The sequence below is a fragment of the Pocillopora damicornis genome, chromosome 5 (assembly GCF_964200805.1).
Source record: "Pocillopora damicornis chromosome 5, jaPocDami1.2, whole genome shotgun sequence".
Lineage (NCBI taxonomy): Eukaryota > Metazoa > Cnidaria > Anthozoa > Scleractinia > Pocilloporidae > Pocillopora > Pocillopora damicornis.
This window is the reverse complement of record NC_142674.1, coordinates 24,603,778-24,622,286: the sequence shown is the minus strand read 5'-3', so window position 1 is coordinate 24,622,286 and position 18,509 is coordinate 24,603,778. Positions and strand designations below refer to the sequence as shown.

The window sequence follows — 18,509 nt, the reverse complement described above, 5'->3', positions numbered from 1 at the left end:
TATGCAAGCTGCCATGACCCCGTTTCAGAGCGGTTTGTGTGCATATTTAACAAAACAAAGAAAAGAGGCTGAACAAATAGAGCACTGTTTTTAGGTCACGATCAGAAAGAGCACTAGCAACCGATCATCTGTGTGCTGAGAAGCAGTCTTCATGTAAGGTGAGTACATCCCCTGGTGAAAGATCTCAGTTATCAACAATGAATAGATCGGTATTAGGGTCCATAAATTGGCATCTCAGGCGATGTGAAGATATGTATAGGTCTGAAGTAACGCTTGTGATTTCATGTTGGAGAGTTTGTATCAGTGGTATGATTTCGACTTCCTTTTGACAGCTTTTCGGATAAAGTAAAGAAAAAAGGACACTGGTGACAGATCAAAATATAACTCATCTACCCACTCGTTCCTCTACTTAATATAATTGTGATCAAATTCCTTACGAAATCAAAGAACAGCAGTTTGCGACTTTGTAACCCACTAAGTTATAAGTGCAAGTTTGCATCCCATCGGAGCCTGAATTTTTATGAATTTTTTTGCTGGATGATTGAATTGTTTAGAACTCACCTCAAGCTTCTATGCTAATGATGCTTTTAATTTCTAGGAAGCTTAAGCGTCAAAAATTCATAGGAAAACAGGGAAGTTTGTTCTAATTTAATTTAAGTTTCAAATCCTTAATCGGCAGTCGGAAAGTTTTTGAAGTTCAAAAACACTTGAGAAAACACTTTTTGTTCTAGTTAAACAAATTGCCCATTAGAGAAACAATGCATCTCACAATCAGTTAGCAACCTTGATATTCTATGCATTCAGTGAGTACCTTTTGTTATTTTATCCAAGTACTCAAACCAAAAAATGTTCAGCCGCAATTGTCAGGTTTTCTGCAAGATGTTTGAAATGTTTTAAAGCTTGCCTTGAGCTTGCTATGCAGTTGGAGAGAACTGTAAGTTTGTTCTCTGGGAAGCTTAAATAGTATCAACTGTCTTTGTTATAGCAGGGACCCTTTTTCATGTTTTGTTTGCATACTTAGTTATAGAGACCTGGGCAAGTTAGCAAAAAGGTTCAAAACAGCGCTGTTTGAAAAAAATACATAATTTTCCCGTCATTTCGAAGAAAACAGCCGAAAACTAAAATTAATGTGTACCAACATACACTCCTATCGCATTGGTATTCGGTTCGAGATATTGGGAATAAAATCCCAGACAAACGCTGGCGAACCTCTATATAACATGTCTACTTTCATCGCCGACTTTAAACACTGAACTTTTTGCTCGTCTTTCTTCTGTTAATTTAAACGCCAATACCAAATTTGAGAGATCGGTCACTAATACAACTTGCCTCTCAAATGAACTTTTTCATAACAACAGCTGGCAAACACAGGTCTCGTTGAAGAAAGATGTTTGTTCATCTTTTCACGAGCGTGGGACAAAGAAAAAAATTCTGAGTCCCCATGAGGAATGGAACCTCACACCTTTGGATCCCGAAGGAATTGGATCTCGTTGTCATACTCTAAAACTGCGACAGTGTCAAAACAGATAATGCCGTCGATGCCTCTGGTTCAACAGATGCCTCGTTTGTATAAACTCAACTCGCTTCTACTCGACTGAATTATCAGCGCAGAATTGAGTGCTCGCCGACATTTAGTTTTAGATATCCGAGGTTAATTAACAGTTAGGACTTCTGCGATTGCATATAAGTGGGTCTAACTTTTTTGGCACTACATGTATTCGTGTATTCCCTAACCAGCGAACTAATGGTGATGTAAGGCGAGACGATTTTTAGCACCCATCTTTTGATATTTTTTTATCCATGTTACACGAGGCTTCTACATTCAACCTTGTGTTACAAGTTTTTGAACCTAGGTAAAGTTAAGAAAGAAAATATTGTCGCAGAGTCCAAATTTCTGTAAACATTCGTTATGTTACACGGCATTGTATTTTATGCGTGGCGAAGTTGCTCCCTGTAACACCTTGGTAAGAGGGAAAATATTTGCGCTCCTTGTGAAATGCATGTAAATTGGATAAGGAACCCTCATCCCGATTTCAAGGGAGGTAGTTTTAAGCTTAAGTAACAGGAAGTCGCGGCTTAAAAGCACGGGAACTTTATGCCCAATTGGCCAAAAGTATCTACTTCAAAGAAACATTTCTGCTGCTAATATTACTCCTTAAAGAAGAACAGATGAAATGTATTTTTGTTGCACGAGAACTGTATTCCATGATACTTGTTTCCCTGTTTTTATCTTTACTCTAACAGGTTGTGTCACCGAAGTATCATGGGCTGCACGGACTGTAAATTATTTGTGTCGGGTGTACTATTACTAGCGTTTGCTGCCCATCAGAAGTGCGTCTATGCATGTGGAGGGTGTGGACCTAGTAAGTTTTATTAACCCATGTCTTTATATTTCATGTACTTATTTGATTGTACTTAGCAGATCGGAGGATGGTTCTCATCTATGTGACGGGAGAAGCGGTTTTTTACGGTCTTCATGGTATATTTCATGACGCGGAAAAAATGTTATTACGAGAATAAGGGCAGTGCCTTGACTAACAAGCAAGTGCAATATCCAATGTGCTTAACTAGACCAACTAATTTTCCAATTCTACGCAGATTCAGCATTTAAACCTCATTTAGCGTCGGATAATACTTTGCAATTGCTTTACCACATAACCAGCTAAGGTGAATTTGGTTGCGGAGTGATGAGCATTTAGCTGAAATACAAATATCTGATCATCACAAATGCAACCTTTTTGCGGCTGTCAGTGAGATGGATTAAGAATAAAAGAAAGGGCAACAGTCCAAAGAGCGAGTAATTTAGGTTGGGAAACAGTGTAACAACAACAAGACGCTGTATCTATGTTTACATTCATATCGATCACTCAATAATATAGTCCATTTCAAATGGTCTTATCTCCATTACTCACAGGACATCCATCCTTTACCTTTAGTTTGATTATGAATCTATCAATCGATTTTTTCCACCATTGCTTTCGATTGTTGTTGATTGTTTTTTAAGGCCCAAGGAACGGTAAGTGGGGCTCGTGGGGATCTTGGAGTTCGTGTAGAAGTGGATCTAAGACCAGGTATCGCTATTGTAACAATCCATCGCCAGCTCATGGTGGCAGAGGATGTTCGGGAAGCAGCCAGGAAAGCACGTCTTGCTATTATAATCCGTGTAGTTCGGCAGGATGCCAACACATTTGTATTTCAAGTGGGGGTGTAACCAGCTGCAGGTGTTCCTATGGCTATATCACTTCACCATATGATCTAAGGAAATGTGTTCGTAAGTAAAATATAAAAATATAACATATAAAAATATGTTCGTGTATTCTTTTAAAGTGAAATTTCGAGACCCTGCATGGAGCCGATGTGTATCTCATGGAGGATTGGCTCAACCTTTTGCATACGTTTATTGTTCTATTTCACGGACATGTTTGCTTTTTTGTTCGACCGAGTGGACCTCAAATTTCGGTGGCACCAGAGAGAATTTTTACTGACTCTGCTGCAAGCTAAATTTCCAAATACTTAGAGAAGAACCAAGCCGAACGGAAGGAATGTCTAATGTATCACCGCAATCAAAAAATGAAATTGAGAGATAAACAATGAGATAAAAAAAAATTTTAAAAATTTATATATATATATATATATATATATATATATATATATATATATATTCTAATAAGACAAGTACTGTAAATTTCAATCTCTTAAGTAGCTCAAACCTCCTTCTTAACTTTACCAAGTTGGAGAGATTTTATTCTTATGACTTTTGATGGAAATGGCACTTTCTCTGATCATGATTAAAGCTTTCAAATAATGTTTCGAAAAGGTTTAATCATTTAAAAATCCTGCATATTGTTATGTTCTAGAACAATAGGAAAAATTTTAGCTGCGTTTCGAAAGAAATCTTGGATTACATTAGTCATAAAAATTTACTTTATCCTAATACTTAACAGAAACCAAAATTGATTTTGTCACTTGCATCCTCCCAAGCTTTAGACATTTTGCCTACATATTTTAGATATATACTACTACTTTGTTCTTAGTAGCTGTTGAGAGCACTTTGGTTTAATTTTACGACATTCAATCGAAGTGTGTTCTTTGTCCTCAACACTTGATAATTTTTATTTCAGTATCTAGAGAACGTGCCTGAGCATGGCATTCAAAGCTTTTCTTAGTTAACGTCTATCCATTTTAGGAAACAGTTGTCAGCGTTTGACGGCTCCAACAAACGGTGAGATTTGGCCTCCGCGATGCTTAACTTCACCTACCCATGGTGACAGCTGTTTCTACAAATGCAAACCAGGCTACGAGGGTTTGGAGTTAGCACGAAAAGCTGCAATCGTGGAAATTGGGATTCCTCGGCTTCTTTTCGTTGTCAAGGTAGGAGTAAGGATCATTGCATGTCACAGAATTGTTGCTTGCAGAAAGACAATCCTGGCCATATACATAAGATACTGTCAAACAACAAATAGACAAAAACATTTGAAAAAGTAGTAAGGAAAGAATGGATGACGAAGATTTATTCGAATCGCTCAGTAGAAACGCAAAATTTGGAATGAGTAAATTAAGGTACGTGAACGATGGATATTTTATGGCTTTATGAACAAGAAAACGAAGAAAAAAGAAACTAAAAAATCAAACCAAAAAAAAAAAAAAAAAAAAGACGAAGATTACAAACAGAAGAAAAACGAAATAAAACAAAAACAACTCAAAGCAAAAAAAAAGATAAAAATTAAAAAAAAAAAACAGCAGCAAAACGAAGCAGAAAAAAATAGATAAATAATTGAAATGGAAATTTCAAGGGAAATAAATGTATATAATAAATATTTAGTGATGTATCTGCCTTTACGAACTCTTCTACATACTATCTGCCCTGCTTTTATTTATGCGGTTGTTTCTAAATGGTCCGGTCCCTTAGTGTAAGGGACCGGACCAGATTCGATAAATTAAGGACTATTCTTACTTGCATCGACGTGATGTTAACTCTAAGGATAAACTGTGGCATAGAGACGTTGAAGGAAAGTTCGCAAAGTTCTGCAGGCAATTGTCTAAATGCACAGAAGTGATCTCAATCTGTGTTTCATCTCAGTACAAGTGTCGCCATTTTCTTACATTATTGTTGATGCCCTTGATGTGTTTTTACATCCAAAGTTTAAGTGTTTGCCATGAAATTATTTTCTCCTTTTTAGTAAAAGAATGTCCACCCTTGAATAAGCCAGATAGGGGAGATGTAGTACCACAGGAGTGCCAGGTAAAGCCCTTACATGGCCAAAAGTGTTCTTACGAATGCTACCCAGGCTATCAGGCCGTTGGAGCAAATGAGGTCACGTGCGATGACGGACGCTGGACTGGATCGATCGTACACTGCAAAGGTGCTTAGAAAATGCATTCTTGTTGGTAATTTCTGTTTCGGTTTTAGACGTCTCACTTTACCTATATAATCTGGTTTTCTCAACTGAGTTGGTAATGATAATTGGTCACCATAAGAAAGCAAAAGTTTCGAGCGTTAGCCCTTCGTCAGAGCAAATGACGAAACGTCTGTTTTATAAACTCTTTATGGTGGCCAATTTGCATTATTGACTGAGTTGATAAAACCAAATTATTTCGTTGTACTTCTACTGATGTAGCACTACAGTTTCTTGATAAACTTACCTCTCAATTCATTATATGAATGGTTAGTTTGAGGTCATCATCGTTTACTGGTTGCATCATATCATAATGACCGACTTAACTATTTTTTCCGAAGAAAAAACAAGCAAACAAACAAACAATACATTGGACAGAATATGTGGAAACGCTACATTTACCAGTTCCACTCTAATGGGAAACTATCACAACATTATATAAACGTGCAGGCTTCAGGGAACGAATTTTATAAATATTATTAAATCGTGGATTTAATATTATTAAATCAACCGGTGACGTTGCAGGTCCACTCTGATGGGCTTCTCAAACTCCGAATATCCTATACTATTCCCCTCCGATCTAAGCTCAGGAAACATGTGCGCGGAAATATTGTGATCGTTGCAGGAATAAATTGGTTGAAATACTTTTTTTGGGGCCATATTATCTAACTGGTTAAGAATAAGCTAAAACAACTATTCATCTCAGTTTCAAAGGCTACATTTACCAGGTCGTAGACTCTTGTTACTTCTTCAATACATGTCTATAAACAAAACTGTAAGACTGTCAATATTTTAAGTTTTTTTGTTGCAACAATTAACCTGCTAGTTAGCGAACTCTTTCTAATCCTAACCTTTAAACGATGTCTGAAGAAGAAAACATACTTAAGATTTTGATAAAGATTTGCTTTTTTGGATTGGATACTGCGTAATCTTATGTCAACAGTTCCACTCTAATGGGAAACTATCACAACATTATATAAACGTGCAGGCTTCAGGGCACGAATTTTATAAATGTTATTAAATCGAGGTCGAGTTGTACAGCGTCTTTAAATCATACAGTCAAGGTGGAATAAACGCAGTAGGCCTGTGTTCTGTAGTCAATCACGTACAAAGAAATTTGCGTTCCTAGATTCTTACTGCAGCACCTAAAACCTCTGATTAATCGTCAGGCTCTTAACTCATGCTATATTTTGATTTTTAGATAAACTAAAATCTCCATGGTTAAAGAATCAGAAATGAATATTTCTTGTTTTATCCTGATTTTAGATATCCAAGCACCTTTTTTTAATGAAACCTGTCCATCTGATCTCAGTGTCTTAGCCGATGAAGGAAAAACGTCAGCCACAGTAAGCTGGGGGCCAGTCATAGCCACTGATAACGATCGAGCCTTTGTCACTTTGACTCCGAACGTCACATCTCCATATGTGTTTTCTGAAGGAGGTCATACTTTGACCTATACGGCAACAGATCCATCAGGAAATACAAGATTTTGTCACTTTAGAGTTACTGTGCTCGGTTAGTAACTATCCTGTAGCTTTTGTATTTATTTACTTATTTCTTTTTTTGAAATCCAGATCAAACATTTCATTCGTCTTGTATTCTTTAAAAATAAGGGTAAAATTATCCCACGTGAAATAATATTAACATGGATGTGATAAAACTCCAGTGCTTAGATGCGCTGTTCTCTTCCCGCCTGCCAATGGAAAGCTTGAGAATGAAGCATGTGGAAATGTGCATGGAAGAGTTTGCCGCTTCAGTTGTAACAAGGGGTATGAGCTGAGGGGATCAATTGAAAGGAAATGTGAGAAGAAAGCAGATCTAAATGCAGTATACTGGACTGGAAACACAACTTACTGTGAAGGTACACATGCCAGCTCTTCCTTAAAACTGTCTGGATGCAACTGTGCGTACAGCATGATTTTGGTCCATTCATCAACAAACTCTTAATGCATATACTATTTAAATCAGGTTTTCTTGTTCTTATGTGTGGAAATTAAATCATTGGAAACGGGTCCAAATACCTCTTGTAGCATATACATTAAACTGCTTTATGCCATAAATTTTTGAGTCACTTGCTGTTTATTAGGTTAATCCATGCCCCCGTTGCGTTTTCTATCGTTATTTATGTGATAATATTTGATTTTATTTTGTGGCTGTCTTGTTTCAGCCATTCGCTGTCCTACTCTAAATACTTCTGAGAATGCAATACAAATAGGGTATGGCTGTACTGGTCCAAGTTCTGTCTATGATGCGTCATGCTTTTTCCATTGCAAATTGGGATACGAGGCTGTTAGAGGATCATCGAGACGCACTTGTCTGGAGAACACAGAGTGGAGTGGAACTCAACTTGAGTGTCAGGGTACTCAAGAAGTTGTTTTCTGAAATCATAAAATTAAATTTACATCCAAACTGCTTTCGCTTATTTGAAATGACAATATTTCACACACAAAACTACTCCAGGGCTTTTATTTATCAGTTAAAGCAGTATGAAAGATGAAATTGCAGTAAGCAAGGGGTGTATGGTTGTTTGTTTACCTGTTTGTTTGTTTCTTTTTTTGTTGTTTTAATCGGTACCAATAATGAGTTAAAATCTAATTTCTCCTCTGTAACTATGCCATTGAACTATTCATAGCCAAAAATGCACAATTTTGCCGAGTACACAAGCATAGGCAACTGACGGTGTATAAATAATTAATTTGATCAGTGAGATATAAATACTGTCGTTTTAAAGTCTTCTTTATTTGTGGGGTATAATCTTTTTGTATAGTCATAACCTCACTTTCTTTTACCAAGGAAACAGCATAGCCCACAACTTTTCGTTCTGTTCAATAATAGCTATTACCTGTCCCCATTTTGCTGTTAAGTCTGAGGGATTAGATACCAGCCCGGCATTCTGCACCAATTCAAGTGCTGCCATACAGTACCTTCAGGAGTGTCGGTTCGCCTGTAAAGATGGATATCAACAGTATGGGCCAGGAATAAAGACATGCGGCCAGTCCAAGACCTGGTTTCCATTAGGGAATCCATCGTGCCGAGGTTAGAATTGGTGTTAAATGTTACGTTTGCCGTGAAAGGTTAAGTACCTAAAGTCGGCCATGCTTTTTGAGAGATGTTAGGATGTTATATACAAAAGTAAATGAAATTTAATTTAATTTCAGTTGCATTTAGCCTTCTAAGGTAGCATTTTGTTAATGCTTATCTCATGTTTATTGATTCCAAGAATGAAGTCAGGCGAGGAGGAAGTCTCGGGTTGATAGAGTTCTTTAGTTACTGTTGGGAATTACCTGACATACCGATTAGTTTAATTGAAAGTTATAATGTGATTCCTACGCAGACATCAGAGGACCAGAGTTTTTCAACTGTCCATCAAATATTGAGACATATGCTGACAGAGGTGATACGTCTACCCAAGTCACATGGTCTCCTCCAACAGCTACAGACAATTCAGGCTTCATACCTAACATCACTCACTTCGGAAAGCAACCTGGCGACTTATTTTCCTCTGGAGAACACATAATCCGGTACTTGGCCTCTGATAAATCAGGGAACGTGGCTGAGTGCAGATTCAGGGTCTTCGTTTCAGGTATAGAACATTTGTAAGTTAGCATATACTAAATCAATCGATGACGTTGCAGGTCCACTCTGATGGGCTTCTCAAACTCCGAATATCCTATGCTATTCGCCTCCGATCTAAGCTCAGGAAACATGTGCGCGGAAATATTGTGATCGTTGCAGGAATAAATTGGTTGAAATACTTTTTTTTGAGCCATATTGTCTATTGTCTAACTGGTTAAGAATAAGCTAAAACAACTATTCATCTCAGTTTCGATGGCTAGCGGTGGATAATTACGTCGACGTTGCGCGGCTCGGTAAATATCCCCCAACAGCCACCGACACTGAGGTGAATAGTAGCTGTCAATGAATCGACTAGAGTATACTTTGCAAAGGCCCCTCAAACATGTGGTTTTGCCAGGAAAAGTAAATTAGCTTGTTATTCACGGAATAGTTGAGCTCACATATTGTTGTTTTATGGACTCAAAAAGTTTCATATAAAAGTTATTGTTCTTTCATTTTTACCATAGTGCGCGCTACTTTTCAAACTGTAATCCATGTTTGATCCATGTTTGTTTATGTGAAAGTTAATGAGTTGGAGAATGTGGCCCATTGGCTTCACAGGACGAAATTGCAAGAATCCGTAAACGGAAACGTGGCAGAAACATGCAACTCCATGTTTCCGTTATGTTTACGTAAAAGTGGTCCGGTTCAGTTGTATACGCAGCAACGGAAACGCGAGAAAACGTCACGAAACCGGTAACGGAAACACAGGTTATCCGTCGTGTTTCCGGAACGGTTTAACATGTTTCTGCCACGTTTCCGTTTACGGATTCTTGCAATTTCGTCCTGTGCTGCCATATTAGCCCATTATTGCGATGTGGGTGGGTTTAAGCCCATTGCTACTGTAATTGTGTGATGAAATCTTGAGAAAGACTCTCAATTTACTCTTAGGCTTTGTCTCTTCAGCCAGACTATCGATAGCTTGTCATAGGAATAATCAAACCAGATAGTTTCTTGCGTCTCATTCAGTATAAGAAGTCATAGTTCTTTCCCTTTTATGCTATATCTGGATTAGCATTACTGGTTGATGGGTGAGCAGAGTTAGCATTTATTATTTTTATATGTAAAAAATTAATCAAGTCAGCATGTAACACACCTGTTTTTAATATTCCGTTGTAGTCATTCGCTGTGTGCCTAGACTATACGCCCCGGCCGGAGGTACCTTACAATGCACCAAAGACAATCAGTATGGATCTGAATGTTCCATCAATTGTCATACTGGACGCACGTTAACAGGTTCTGCTCTCAGAGTTTGTGAAAAAGATCCAGAATCCTCCATAGGCTTTTGGAAAGGAAACGAGACGAGCTGTGAATGTACGTAAAATTAATTTTGAAACTTAAGCAAAGAATATGGGAAAGTGAGTATTTGTCAAAATAACGTTTTTATAATCTATATATACAGAAACAATCATCAGTGATGTCTGCGAACGTGAAAATGATAATTTTTCTAGATCATGCAGAGTATGATCCTTCTTATTTTACTTTGGAGTGTCCCAATTTCACAGTCTGATGGTTACTGATACAGAGAGTGATACAAAGATAAAATCTGGTAATTTGACTTAAAATATCTCGGAGAGTCAAGTCATTATTTGTTTACAATGCTCTATTGGTGTCCATTTGGTACCATAGCACAAAACCAATTCTTTCAATGTTGTCCTAAAGCTGCATGTAACACACCTGTTTTTAATATTCCGTTGTAGTCATTCGTCATTCATTGCTCCCTTGTTTCGCTAGGTATAATTTTCTTGGATGGGGCGTTGCATTTTTGTTGCTCGTTGGTACACGTTGCTTTCATGGAATTTCAAAGTTATTAATTCTGCTCCTGTTTAGAACGTGCGATGTTTCTTTCCTTCACTCTTGATTACTGTTTCTAATTTTTATATCGGTCTTTTTTCTATAAACTTGCGTATTAGTGGCCCAATGTCCACGTCTCGTCCCTCCACCACACAGTCTACAGTCTGGATGCGGAGGTGGCTCTATTAATAACTTATTTGGAGATAAATGTCTTTTCTACTGTGACATTGGAAATCAGATGATAAATGGATCGAGCGAGAGAACATGTCAAGCCAATGGCACCTGGTCTGGAGAGGCGCTACATTGTCAAGGTAAAGAACTATGAGGAGCTGTCATTTGAAATCTAATGGAAGTATCTGTATGGCCCAGGAAGATCCCCTTCCCCTTTCAGTGCGTAAATTAATCGAGAAAATGTGTTTGGATGAGGAGCCTCATCAGGATTATCGATTAAGACTCAAACAAAATTGCAACAACAATGAAAAAACGTGCCATGTGATGAAATCACTGACGGGTTTGAACCAAAAGATATTTGATACAGAAAGTAAGATCAAGTATCAAATAAGACTTAAGCCATAAAAGGTCAACTGAATCTAACCAAATATATATCTGAAAAGTGTAATCTTGTACTTAAGTGGAGTGGCCTACCAACTCCGCAAGGATACATGGCTTGAAGCAAGAATTATTTCACTCCCCTTGAGAGGAATTTTTGCTGAAAATTCGTACTTTGGTAATATTTTATATTCTTGGGTCAAAAGAGGCACTATAGGGGTGAAGCGTCTTGCCCAAGAATCGAACACAATGATCTAGGCTACCGCGCAAAACTGAAGCTCTTAATCGGCAAGCCGGCATGTTTACCGTAAGGTCCTTTTGTCTGCTATTGATAGGTCAGATTAATTGGTAATGCGCTACTTTTTATCGTTGTAGTTGTCCAATGTAGACCCTTGCAAGCTCCAGAAGATGGTGAGGTGACTCCAACTTCTTGTAAGGCTGTCCCGAAATATGACACGACGTGTCATTTCACTTGCCAGAAAGGGTACAGACTGAGTGGGTGGCCGGTAGTGTCTTGCCTTAGTAACGGAGAGTGGTCAAGGAATACCACAACTCTTTGTAAAGGTTAGCTATCATTTCTTTGTTTATTCGCTAACTGCTAAATAAATCATGAATGAAGATTTTAGATATATGAAAATTCATATATTTGTACTGCGGTGGAGGGATGAAATTAAGAGATCCTCGCAGCTAAGAACACTACTGAAACGAGTAGTTGTAAATAGGACCTGAAAAAAATTCAGGCCCGTACGGGATTTGAACCCATGACCTCTGCGATACCGGTGCAGGGCTCTACCATATATCTAAAATCTTCATTCACTTGGATGTTTATTTGGACCCAATTCATTGACCAGCTCCCAGTTGGCTTGTTAGCTCAATTGGTAGAGCGCTGCACCGGTATCGCAGACGTCATGGGTTCAAATCATGAATGTTCAAACATTTTTTGTTTATGAGCTCAAAATGCTGTGCTTTGATAGTGTAAAAGTGCGCTTGCCTGTTCTATTAAGAACAACAAAACTGTAGAAACGAATTCATCTTAAAGAAAGGAGAAAAGAAAATCTGAGTTAGCAATATAGTCTAGAGGTCGTGGGGAGATCCATTTATGGGGTGAAGGTGAGTTTGGCTCTTAGGCCACACGTGTCCTAAATAGTATCAAAAGGAAGGATGACAACTTTTCAGTTCGATAGAGGAATAACCTTTTTAATTTATTATTTTGGGTTCCTCTTATCCTTCCAGATGTTGATAGCCCTTCCTTTGGTTTGACCTGCCCCAGAGATATCAGGAAGTACGCGGACTGGGGAAGAAATTATACCACCATAACCTGGCCTCCTGTTATCGCCAGTGACAACTCCGGTGAAGAACCAAATGTAACATCCATCGGAGTGGCCAGTATATATTACATAGGGAAGCATCAGGTTTTTTACAACGCCACTGATCAAGCAGGAAATTACAAGATCTGCACATTTTATATAACTGTCGAGGGTGAGAAAATAGCTAGTTATCTTAACTTAGACGACGGTGGCAACTTTATCTTAGGGGATTTCTTAGCTCCTAAAGATAAAATACATTACATGAAATTTAAAAAAAATTAACGTGTGGAGCTTACAGCTCTTATTCATTTACATATACATGAATTTATCTGTAAAGCTATTTCTTCTCACATTTATTTTAAGGCCTTTTCAGAACATTATAAACGGCAAATCTGGAATAAGGTTCATAGGTTAAGATATTAATCTACCTAATTCATATTTTGGGCGATGTGACATCAAATCCCGATCCCCCTGGATGTATATAATCCTAAAGATCATTTGGAGAAAAACCATACAAATACAGTAATCAAATACAGGAGGAGAAACCAGAAAAGTGAATGAATCAGTAAAACGATTGCTTCCATGGACTCTTTACATCAGTTTACTACATTATTGATGACTTGACAATTTCTTCCCAGTTTTACGATGCCAAACTTTGCTTCCTCCATTAAACGGCTTTTTCGTGGGAGACTGCGTTAGCACTTATGGATCCACATGCAGAATCAACTGCAATAATGGATACCACTTAATTGGATCAGAGAATGTCACGTGCCTGAACAAACCTGGACACATCATTGGGTACTGGGACAAACCTTCAGGAATTTGTAGAGGCAAGTGTGTGAAGGACTAATAAATAATGGAACAAAAGAATAGTTCCATCAACTTTCAATTTTCCTTTTAAAAGTGATGTAAATAAAAATTATATACTTATGCGTAAAATTACAATGAATGGTTTGTAAATATATTTTTTTTGGATTGTTGTCATTTTTTAAGAATTCTATGTTCTTGTTATCCTTATCGGATTTTATGTTGACTTTCATTGCCAATTAATGAAACATGCTGAAAGTGCGTCAACATTCTTGCTCATCTCCTTTTGATAAAGACGATGTGTAGTAGATATAGACTGCTGAGACAGGCTAACTAAATTATTTTGTTATATTTTTCTAGCGCGATCTTGTTCCTCCCTAAGTGCACCGCAACATGGGTTTTTATACCCTCATATGTGCAAGTCATTTCCTGTCAGCGGAACCACGTGCTTTTTTGAGTGCAAGCATGGTTACCAAAGCAACGGAGGGATCAATTGGATACAATGCGGACTAGATGGGAAATGGAATGGCACCCAATCCTTTCTCTTAAAATGTCTTGGTGAGTCAATCTACTGTCAACTGCATGTTATTTCTGAGAGTTTTAAAAAGTCACACATCATACTGTAGTAAAGAATAAACTTACAACAACCTCATTTGAAGTATTTCATTAGAAATGTCAAAATACTCACTCGACCAAAAGTAACACTATGTCTGCTGCGAGTTAAAATAACACAGAGTTGATCCATTGGTAATACAATGACAGCAACAAGTTTAAATTGCTCACAGAAATGGCAAAACAATCAAGCAAGAAAACTTTTTTCTGCTTGACATGTAAAATTGAAAGAAGCATAGCTATTAGGGCCTTGAGACTGGAGGGCCTTGAGGTTTTCGAGCTAAACCCCTGTTCATCTAAAGTCGGTTTATATTGAAAGAAAGAGCAAAGAATAAAAGAAACCAGACTTAATAGATAAGTTTATATCGTTATTTAGGACAGATACCATCAGACGATTGATCTATCAATTAATCGATCAATCCATTAATCTATCAAGTGTTCAATATTCAATCGTTCGATTCAGCATTGCCATATTGTGGGCCTAACATGTCAGCTCAAGCTGTATTTGTGGATATTCGTTCGGATCTAAACGCTCATTGACTTATTTGGGTAGTCACTTTTACACTGATATATATCCACAGATGTTACTTCGCCCATATTTCTGAGTTGTCCTTCGGACATCCGTGTGAGTCTGAGTGTTAACTCTACTGTATTGGTAAATTGGACCGAGCCGGTTGCACGGGACAATAGCAATCTGCTGCCAAATATAACAGTTGACCCATCAGGACTGCGCCCACCTCACAGATTTAATGAAACCACTCTTGTTGTCTACACTGCAATGGATGGAAGTGGGAACAAGCAACAATGCTCTTTTAAAGTCATATTAGAAGGTAACTGTCATACTGATGAATGCACTAGTTACCATCCTTAAGGTCTCGGTGAAGGGAAATTTTTTTTGCGTTTTAAGAAGAAATTGAGGCCATAAACAAACAGGTCTGGGAAATGATCAAGAGTTTATGATTTTTCAAAAGCCAATTTTAAGCATTTTTGCTTCGTTTTGAATTTTTTCTTGCTTACTTAAGCATTAGTATGTTGTCAACTGCCTCTTCTCTAAGTCAAAGCTCGTTTGGAGCTATGTCATGAATCGTACAAATTTATCTGCTGTACTTTCAATTTCTTTTGTTTTGAATAATTATATTTTATACTCCGTCCATATTCATAATCTTGAGTTAAACTATATTTGTCTCCTCGTGACAGATGAATTAAGTCCTGAAGTTGTTTATTGTCCTGCGGATCAAAGTATCACCGCCACAGCGACGAAAACAATGGTGACATGGGACGAGCCACAGTTTCGAGACAACAGCAATGATCCACTGACCATCAAATGCAGTCACCGAAGCGGTACCGAGTTTTATTGGGGAACCTGGAATGTACACTGTACGGCGCAAGACAACAACCCGAATAACGAACCAGCTCTCTGTCAGTTTACGTTAACTATAAAACGTAAGGTGCAGTTCTCGATATTGCGACGAACCTTTGGTGAAAATGATTTTAATGATGAGTTGTCAAAAGAATATGGATTTCCATTAGTTAAGGAATTCAAAATATTACGCCTTACATTTCCAGCTTATTGTAAATTCACGAAAAGCTAGTCAAAGTAAATAGATGTTCGCTTGTGTAATAGAAGTAGTAGTAGCAGTTGTAGTAGTGATATAGGCAATAAAAGAAGTTGCAGTGTTGATAGTAGTGGTAGTGGTAGTGGTAGCAGCAGCAGCAGCAGCAGCAGCCGTAGTAGTAGTGGTAATAGTAGTAGTAGTAGTAGTAGTAGTAGTAGTAGTAGTAGTAGTAGTAGTAGTAGTACTAGTACTAGTAGTAGTGGTGATGGTGGTGGTGGTAGGAGCAGCAGTAGTAGTAAAAACGTGCCTAACTCGATCGAATTAGGTCGCCTTCGACTACGTGGAAAAACTGCAGTTTTCATCTTGTTGATGATACTAATAACGTCCTCTAAAATTTAACGAATGAAACTTATATTTGTTGGAAAATTAACCGTTTTGAGACTCTACCTTACGCCGTTTTATTTTAAACAGCGAAAGATTGTCCGGATCTGAGTCCACCCAAGAACGGGGCCAAGGCTTGTGATGACTGGATGTTCGGAAGAATGTGTTCGCCTTTTTGCAACAACCGATGGGACTTTGCTCAAAAGCTTACGGCTAGTGTATGGGCATGCGGGGCCTCAGGTGTATGGTTTCCCTCAGACCCCTGGCCGGATTGTTCAGGTTAGAAAACAAGATGAATTTGCCGAGGTAGAAACTGGGGGTGCTAGGCTGAAGGCAGTAGCAAGGTCCAAAAAGCCTCGTAAGCAGCCAAGAAAACACTGGTCATGATTAGTTACCATGATCCGCTTGGTATACGAGACTCCTCTAATCTCCATTTGATATTTGACTTTTGCAGAAGTTTATCGAGCTGGTTCTGCTCGAATGGAAATGCATCTACATTACTTCACTGGTGATTGCAATTCGCCAGAGGCTCGAGCCGAAATAGCACTCAACTTCATCCAGTTGCTTAACACATCTGTTTTCAAAAACGTCTGCCAAGACCCGTCACTCAAAGATAAATGCAGAGCAGAAAATGTTAAAGTCACGTGTGCTGAAGTCGAATTTTCCATCTTCAGAAGAAAACGAGACCTATTTATGTATGCTGTGTTAGGGACAGGTCTGGTTTATTTACGACTTCATATTTTTATAATGGGATTGTTATGACATTGCATTATGTGCCAGCTACTTACAGCCAATGAAATTACCGTTTGAAATAAACGTATTAGCTAGGTTTTTTTTTTTTTGCAAACGGAAATATCACACCTCGTCTGCTGTTATGGCCTTTTTTCTTGAAGATATGAAGTCACCTTTTGGGACTTAAACGTTAAAAGAAATACATTTCTATCTCAAGAAGTAAAAATTTGAAAATATGAGGGTCATCTATGATACTAGCAGCATAAACAATACAGCTAGCCTGTGTAGATTTTTAGACCACAAATAATTACAAGCAAGTCATCATGTTCAAATGACCATTATCCCCCCCCCCCTTAATTGTCATTTGCACGTATCATTTGCCATTTTAATGAAAGAATCCATACTTTGTGCAAATACAGCAGAGTACTGTGCATTACTTTATAAGGGTGGTAAGCTTTTTGCCTCTTTCTTAACGTCTTTTCTTGCTTGTATGTTTTATCTTTGTAGTTAATGGGGCTCATCACAGAGAGCGACGATCCGTTTCGCGCGCAACAATTACTTCTGATCTTGTTGGTAGGTTTTAACATATGTAATTCGAATTATATAAATCTGAGGTCCAAAACCTGTATATGATTATATACAAGATCCAAAACCTATATATGTACTTTATTTATTCATTTATTCTATCTTTTTCACGCGTAAGGCTTGACATGCACACTAGTTTAAACCAAAGGTTTCAGTTTGCGTATCTCGGAAACTGCGTATTTGAATTTTTTTTAGCAGATTTTGGTTCCCTTTTATGTTTTTGGTATAGGAGGAGATTTTGACTCTTGGTCATTTTTTAGGAAACTAAAACTTTTGCCTCCTTTTGAAGTATTTCTCGAGGGACCAGGCGTTAAGTGTTTTTTATTTACCTCTGTTTTGCTTTTGTAAGTTTGTTTTTTTTTAGCTAACTACTTCAACTATTAACTTAAAGTAAACCTTGATGGCATTCAAGCAAACAGCACCAAAGAAGGCCAGATTATGGTGGGAGAGGAGGGCATGAAAATCGCCAAGAATATGAGCAGTGTGCTCAAAAGTGCAGTCAATAACGACAGCCTAGTTCTCAGCATCAATGGCACTGATATCAAACCTGATAAACAGTCGCTAAACATCTCAGAGCCTAAATGCGTTTGCAGCATAGGACAAGTGTATAAAGATGGATACTGTTGTAAGTCAGAGTCACTCCTTTCCATTAAAAGTGTATTAAATTAATATTAAAGCAAAATATTAAGATAATGTTTAAGATCAAATCGGCAAAAAACCTCAGTTTAACGCGAAAGCCGACTTCAAGGAATTATACCAGTTTCGCTCTGTTAGTTCACTTGGTGTGGTGTCATATTTTACGAACACGTTCCCCAATTTCAGTCGAAAGTGTATTCGTCGCTCATGTGAATGAAAACTTCCTTTGGTAAACTTATTTTCCAGTGATCGTACCAACCACTCCCCAAGCGGGCTTTGAGAGACAGCTTTTAAGAGACAGATCGTTTTTACACATCATCACCTGATTGGGAATGTCTCATACAGTAAATCTCCTTTTATCCAGAAACTGTGAGCTAACCAAAAGATATCGCAATACAAGTTTGTGTTATTTTTTCCTCTTCCCTTTCTGAAGCACTTTCTTTTCCTCATTCGATGCATTTTTCGTCCACTTTGTTTGACCTGGAGCCAGCTCCCTACCCTGCAAATCGCTACCCACAAATTGAGGACTACTGCCCCTG

General features: G+C 38.0%; 1 protein-coding gene across 3 annotated transcripts in view; it reads left to right on the top strand.

The window, feature by feature from the left end:
- The first annotated feature begins 53 nt into the window (after positions 1-53).
- LOC149046110 (uncharacterized) overlaps positions 54-18,509 on the top strand; it is a 29,447-nt gene continuing 10,991 nt past the window's right edge. For 2 of the 3 annotated variants that reach the window (XM_089206532.1, XM_089206534.1), the window contains exons 1-22: positions 820-934; positions 2,245-2,363; positions 3,005-3,271; positions 4,187-4,371; positions 5,181-5,363; positions 6,663-6,911; positions 7,063-7,257; positions 7,564-7,755; positions 8,232-8,432; positions 8,731-8,979; positions 10,131-10,325; positions 10,925-11,116; positions 11,730-11,918; positions 12,588-12,833; positions 13,300-13,491; positions 13,829-14,026; positions 14,662-14,910; positions 15,278-15,523; positions 16,108-16,296; positions 16,472-16,732; positions 17,257-17,322; positions 17,726-17,959. In XM_089206532.1, coding sequence (XP_089062658.1) covers positions 4,284-4,371; positions 5,181-5,363; positions 6,663-6,911; positions 7,063-7,257; positions 7,564-7,755; positions 8,232-8,432; positions 8,731-8,979; positions 10,131-10,325; positions 10,925-11,116; positions 11,730-11,918; positions 12,588-12,833; positions 13,300-13,491; positions 13,829-14,026; positions 14,662-14,910; positions 15,278-15,523; positions 16,108-16,296; positions 16,472-16,732; positions 17,257-17,322; positions 17,726-17,959 — 3,814 coding nt within the window. In that variant the 5' untranslated portion in view covers positions 820-934; positions 2,245-2,363; positions 3,005-3,271; positions 4,187-4,283. Of the gene's footprint in view, positions 159-819; positions 935-2,244; positions 2,364-3,004; positions 3,272-4,186; positions 4,372-5,180; positions 5,364-6,662; positions 6,912-7,062; positions 7,258-7,563; positions 7,756-8,231; positions 8,433-8,730; positions 8,980-10,130; positions 10,326-10,924; positions 11,117-11,729; positions 11,919-12,587; positions 12,834-13,299; positions 13,492-13,828; positions 14,027-14,661; positions 14,911-15,277; positions 15,524-16,107; positions 16,297-16,471; positions 16,733-17,256; positions 17,323-17,725; positions 17,960-18,509 lie in introns of those variants that run through there. The other variant, XM_089206533.1, reaches the window with a different exon arrangement.